This window comes from Sturnus vulgaris, unplaced genomic scaffold (genome assembly GCF_052056855.1).
Source record: "Sturnus vulgaris isolate bStuVul1 unplaced genomic scaffold, bStuVul1.hap1 Scaffold_157, whole genome shotgun sequence".
In the NCBI taxonomy this organism is placed as follows: domain Eukaryota; kingdom Metazoa; phylum Chordata; class Aves; order Passeriformes; family Sturnidae; genus Sturnus; species Sturnus vulgaris.
Genome location: NW_028276074.1, coordinates 1,688,306 through 1,694,480, shown reverse-complemented (window position 1 = coordinate 1,694,480; position 6,175 = coordinate 1,688,306). Strand labels below are relative to the sequence as shown.

The 6,175-nt window shown below is 51.6% G+C and overlaps 1 protein-coding gene across 1 annotated transcript; it reads right to left on the bottom strand.

Annotated features, from left to right (window-relative positions):
- Window positions 1–697: 697 nt before the first annotated feature.
- On the bottom strand, window positions 698–2,693 carry LOC148218822 (olfactory receptor 14A16-like). Its single transcript, XM_088157772.1, has 3 exons — window positions 1,782–2,693; window positions 1,395–1,458; window positions 698–873 (listed from the first exon to the last, which is right to left on the bottom strand). Exons 1-3 carry the CDS (start codon window positions 2,691–2,693, stop codon window positions 698–700), a joined length of 1,152 nt encoding a protein of 383 aa, XP_088013898.1.
- Between the last annotated feature and the right edge of the window lie 3,482 nt (window positions 2,694–6,175).

Below are 6,175 nucleotides of genomic sequence, written 5' to 3'. Positions count from 1 at the left end.
ATGAGTTTGGTCACAGACTCCCTGCAATTTGGCAGCATCCACAAAGGAATTGAAAGTGCATTTCATGCCATTGTAGAGATAATAGAAATGTTCCACACTGGAGGTCGAGGACTGGTCACTGAGGGATGTCACCAGGGAGTGGCTGCCAAGAGGACTCTGTGCCATGGATGACATTTGACCCTGATTGTTCAGCCAAATCCTCACCCACCCCATGTTCCTCTCCTGCAGCCCAGCTCTCTCCAATCTGGCTCTGAGGGGAGCACAGCAGACCATGTCCCAGGCCTGGCTAAAGTCTGGGCACACAACATCCCCTTCTTTTCCCTCCCATGGGGGTTCTGCAATCCCTGCCTTGTGCTGCCAGTGCCTGGAATGGCTGCAGGAGGATTTGCCACCTGCCCTTCCCTGCTGAGCCTGACCAGTCTGTGACTGTCTCAGTGCCCCTCCCTGCCCTGTTTGCAGATTGGTTCCATGTCTACCCTTCCCAAAATCCCAAGACCCTCTGGGATGGCTCTGTCCTTTCCAAGGGGTTTGAGAGAGGTCTCACAGTGACACTGCCCAGCCTTGTCACCATCCCTGACACCAAAGGCCTTTTCCACATCCCTCAGTTCCAGGTCAGTGCCCAGAGCACAGCACAGCCCTCTCCAGGTCCTCAGGGTGGTTCAGAAGGGAGGCAGCTCTGATTTCTGCCCACAGGCCCTCACTCCAATGATCTCTCTGTGCAGTCCTTGGCTGCCCTGAGCATTTTCCCTGGAGCCTCCCTGCCCTGGATGTTTCTGCTTTTGTTGAGGGAGTTGAGCAGGTGCATGAGGAGGATGTAGGAAAGGGCTGTGTCAAAGTGTCTCAGGAGGGCTGTGCTGGGCAAGGCTGAGGATGCTGCAGGAAACAGTGGCACTGGGGAGGTGAAAGGAGCAGGGGGAGAGACCTTGTGCCTGCCCAGGCTGGGCAGGATCTGCCCCAGGACGGCAGCTCTGAAGCACACACAGGATGCTCCTGTGAACATGAGAGAGGAAGACTGGACCTGAAAAGAAGATTTGGAGCGCAAGGAGCAGGTGTGTTGTGGTGGCACTGCAGGAGGGTTCCAGCATTCAGATTCCATTCAGGATGTCCCGTTTTTCCAGAGAAAGATTTAGGTCTTCACATCCCCTTTCTCCTGCTTGGACACCTGTGACTGAGCACTTATTTCTCTCTTTGGTGCTCATGGAAACTGTGAAGGCAGCTCAGAGGGTGACCCCTGGAGGTGTTTGTGTCTCTGGCCACAACCCACTGCCCAGATGTGCCCTGTGCTTTGGGAAAGGCAGAAATGCCATGTGCTGGAAGGCAGTGCCACTCCTGCCTGCAGAGCCATTTGAGTTTGCACAAAAGTTTCGGAGAGAGTGAAGTTGGGAAGAGCAGACATGGGAAAAGCCAGACCCTGCTGCCATTGTCCCTGGCTGTCCTGCTGTGCTGGGAGTCTCTTCCCTCTACCTCAGCTCACTGGCACTGCCCCAGCAGAGACAGACAAGGTATGGGGAAGCATCCTAGACACACAGATCAGGGCATTCACTTATATTTATTTAAATACACAAGAAACAGATGTCGTGCAAGTTTTTGTGTTTCAAAAGAAATGTAGATATTCATGTAGAAATGCAGAGTAACACTTTGTTATTTCGTAAGAAACATTACAAAAATAGAAAAAGTTACCTTAGGAAAAAAGGAAAAAGGGGAAAAAAGGCTGACATTGTAAAGAGTTACATTCTGAAGGCTCTGCAGCAGAAAAGAGAGTTTATTCCTTCTGAAGATACAATCATCAGTTTTCCCAGGTCAGCCTTGAGCTCCTGGTTCCTCAGGCTGTAGATGAGGGGGTTCAGGGTTGGAGGCACCATCGAGTACAGAATGGACAGTGCCAGATCCAGAGATGAAGAGGAAACAGAGGGAGGCTTCAGGTAGGAAAATGCTGCAGTGCTGATAAACAGGGAGAGCACGGCCAGGTGAGGGAGGCAGGTGGAAAAGGCTTTGTGCCGTCCCTGCTCAGAGGGGATCCTCAGCACAGCCCTGAAGATCTGCACATAGGAGAAAACCATGAACAAAAAACAACCAATAGTTATACAAGCACCAACCACAGAAAGTCCGAGTTCCCTGAGTTTGGAGTGTGAACAGGAGAGCTTGAGGATGTGTGGTATTTCACAGAAGAACTGGCCCAGGGCATTGCCATGGCACAGGGGCAGGGAAAATGTATTGGCTGTGTGCAGCAGAGCATTGAGAAAGGCACTGGCCCAGGCAGCTGCTGCCATGTGGGCACAAGCTCTGCTGCCCAGGAGGGTCCCGTAGTGCAGGGGTTTGCAGATGGACACGTAGCGGTCGTAGCACATGATGGTCAGGAGGGAAAACTCTGCTGAGATGAAGAACATAAACAGAAATAGCTGTACAGCACACCCTGCATAGGAGATGTTCCTAGTATTCCAGAGGGAATTGTGCATGGCTTTGGGGACAGTGGTGCAGATGGAGCCCATGTCAGTGAGGGCCAGGTTGAGCAGGAAGAAGAACATGGGGGTGTGCAGGTGGTGGCCGCAGGCTACGGCGCTGATGATGAGGCCGTTGGCCAGGAGGGCAGCCAGGGAGATGGCCAGGAAGAGGCAGAAGTGCAGGAGCTGCAGCTGCCGCGTGTCTGCCAATGGCAGCAGGAGGAAGTGGCTGATGGAGCTGCTGTTGGACATTTGCTGTGTCTTGGCATGGGGATCTGTAAAATAAATAATCATGGAATAATTATGGAATAGTTCAGTTTGAAGAGGACTTGAAATATCCCGGCCCAGCTTGGTGGCACTGTGCCTGTGAGGGACCCTGCGCTAATTTCTGTCAGTGCCTGCTTTATTAAAATCTAAGAAAAAAAAATTATATTTTTTCCAAACTGAACTTAGACATTAGTATCTATATGCAATTTCCCATCTATGCAACCCAGAGCAGTAGATTATAAAATCAGGAATTTCCCTATCATGCAGCCCCTGCCTCACTGTGCTCCCTATGTAATCTACCTAGAAATACTCTGGAGTTAAATGTGAGGCTGGGAGCAGTCCTGAACAATGCAGCATCCTCACCACACAAGGAGAACACTTCCAAGCTTTATCAGCTGTCTCCTTCCTCCCAGACCTTGTCCCCCAGTGCTGGGAGCAGCTCCCAGGGCTGGCTGAGAGCTGTCCCTGGCAGGCAGCAGAGTCCCTGCCCCAGCACAGCGCCCTGGGCTGCAGGACCCTGCTCTGCACCACAGCCCTGGGCACCCCTGGCTGCTCTACACAAGAGATCATCAGAGAATGTACTCACACAGTCTGCAGGCATTGGGCTGTTCCAGCTTTAGGAGATCACTGCAGGAGCTGCAGCTGCATTGTCCTGCAGCCAGAGGCTTCCTGTGTCAAGGGCTGGGAGTGATTCTGCCCCAGTCACTTCTGAGCATCTTCCCAGCCCTGACTGATTGAAGCTCTCTGTGCCTCTGTGCTGTGCCCGGGGTGGCTGCAGGCAGTGCCCCAGCCCTGCTGGGCTGGGAGAAGAGCTGCTCAGCAAAAGAAAGTGTTTTTTAAGCTCTTCTTGGTTGCCAGGATCACATTCTGAGCCCGGAGCCAGGAGCCCAGCTCAGTAGCAGAGACACAGCACAAGGACTTTAATGACCCTCTTCGGGATTGGGGCTGAGTCTCTGAACATCAGTCCCTGAGTGGGAGCTGAAGAAACCTCTCAAGAACTCCAAGTCACAGTCAAGTTCCAAAGTTTCCTAAAGTTTTAATGGTTCCCACTGAGGGACACGACTGTGAAAGTGTCCCCAGGTTGCAGTTAGAGCAGACAACTGGAGAGAGTGATGAAAACTGGGGACAAAGAGAAGCCAAGTCTCAGTGCCCTGGGGCACGGCAGAGTCTGTGCCACCAAGGGCTGGCAGGAGACACCTTGTCCTGAGCCACTGGGGCCTCCTGGCACAGCCCAAGCAAGGCTGGCCACTGGCACCCCTTGTCCTGCCCTCAGCATCCCCCACATCCCAGTAGCCTCAGGGATGTGCTGGGACCAGTCCCTGGGGAGCCTTGGTCAGGAATGGCCCTGGGGGCTCCTTCTTGCTCCCAGGGACTGCAGGTTTTTCAGAGGACTTTGGGTTTTGCTTTTGCCTTGGAGTCTGAGAGCTTTGTGCAATCATGGCCTCCAATTATCAGCTTTAATTAGTTCCTTGAGAGCCTTTGTCAGTAACAACACTCAGTGGGGCTCATTAATGATTCAAGGTACTCAGTTTTTTAAGGAACTTGGAGTTTCCCTTTTGACACCAACTCTTTTTGAGAGAGGTTTGTGCAATCTCTTCTCAGGCCCTGAGGTTCAAGGGCTCAGCACCAAATGCACCACGGGGCTTATTGGGATCAAGCAAGTCCTGACAAACCATGGCTCTGCCTTGATTTCCCTCTGGTCTGGGCAGTTCATAGGGAAGGTTTCCTGCAGCAGTTATGATGAAATATTTCGAAGAGCTTCTAAGAAATATTTATTCCTTTTTTAACGGGTGTATTTTATTACTGTTTCTCTTTAGAGCAGAGGTGATTGTAGCATTCTATGATTGATATTCATCCAGGGTCACTCCTCAGGAGGTCTGGCCTGCTCAGAGAAGCTGTGCCTTGAGGTCTGACCCAGTGTGGACAACATTGCTCCATATACCCAAAACTACTCCTGTCTGTCCTCACTCACCTGGGACCTGTTTTGCTTGGAGAGCAAGCTGTACACAGCCAAAAAGGATTTTTTTGCTTTTCTAATTTTTTTTGAGCAATCTAAAACTCCTTAATTTCCCCATTGAAAATAGACATCTTCCCTTACTGCTTGCCAACCCAAGGTGCCACCAAGGAGGTTCCCCTTACCCAAGGTAGAGCCACACAAGAACTGTTTTAGACTTTTGGACTCCCTTGGTTCCATAAGCGCTCTTTGTGCCACCATGGACTCTTGGTTCTCTGAGGTTCTGTGGTGTCACAATGGATGTTTGTCTCCATGAGGCCCCACAGTGTCACAGTGTCCTCTGACAACCAGCAGCAAACCTCACTGGCAGGGCCAAATGCCTGGGAAGAAGGAGGAGGGGACATTTGGAGTGATGGTTTTTGTCTTCCCAGGGCACAGTGACATGGGCTGGGGCCCTGCTGTCCTGGAGATGGCTGAACACCAGCCTGCCCATGGAAGGGCTGAGAGACAACAACCTCTGTGCATGGAACTGCAACAGCAGAGAGCTCAGGCTGAAGGCTGGGTTTAACAGACTGTCACCAGCACAGGAACCATCAATGTGAGAGGAAAGATGTGTGCTCATGTCTTTACAAATCATTTGGTGGGTGAAGGGATGGGTGTTAAGGTGTTTGAAATGGGTTGTAACATTTCTACTGACTTTGGGCAGCAGGTTTGTTAGTGGGCCCAGCCAGCTTGGCTCCTGACACAGACAAGGATTTTCACTGGTTTGTACTGGTTTTTACCTATTTTTCTGGTTTGTAGTGATCCATACTGGTGTTTTCTGGTCCATACTGGTTTGTACTGGTTACTACTGGTTTGCATTACACGGTTGGTTATTGCTTTATAATGGTTTTTACCACTTATACTGGTCCATACTGGTCCATACTGGTCTGGACTGGTTTATACAGGTTTCAAGGTGCCATCAGAGCTGTCGGTCGTGGGGCAGTTCCTGGGGATGAACCCCAAATCCTACAGGGTGTGGCACCACCAGGGCTGGGTGCTGGGCCGCGCTGCAGCGCCCCCTGCTGGCCAGGAGGACCTGGTGCTGTGTGAGCACCTCCTGGTGGCCGACTCCTGCAACTGTGAGTGGGTTGTACTGGTTTGTACTGGTTTGTGCTGGGATGGGGTTCAGGGGGTGCTGTGGCAGTGGTGGTGTTACTGGGTTGTACTGGGTTATACTGGGAGAGGGTGTGTCAGTGTCTGGGAGGACCTAGCACAGTGTGTACTGGTTGTACTGGTTATACTGGTTTGTACTGGGATGGGGTGCTGTGGTGTTACTGGTTTGTACTGGGTTATACTGGGATGTGGTACTGGGAGTGACTGGTTTATACTGGGTTATACTGGGATAGGGTGCTGGGGGTTACTGGGTTATACTGGATTATACTCAGATGAGGTGCTGGGGTGTTACTGATTTGTACTGGATTCTACTGGGAAAGGGAGCAGGGGTGTGTGAGTGCCCCCTGCTGGCTGGGAG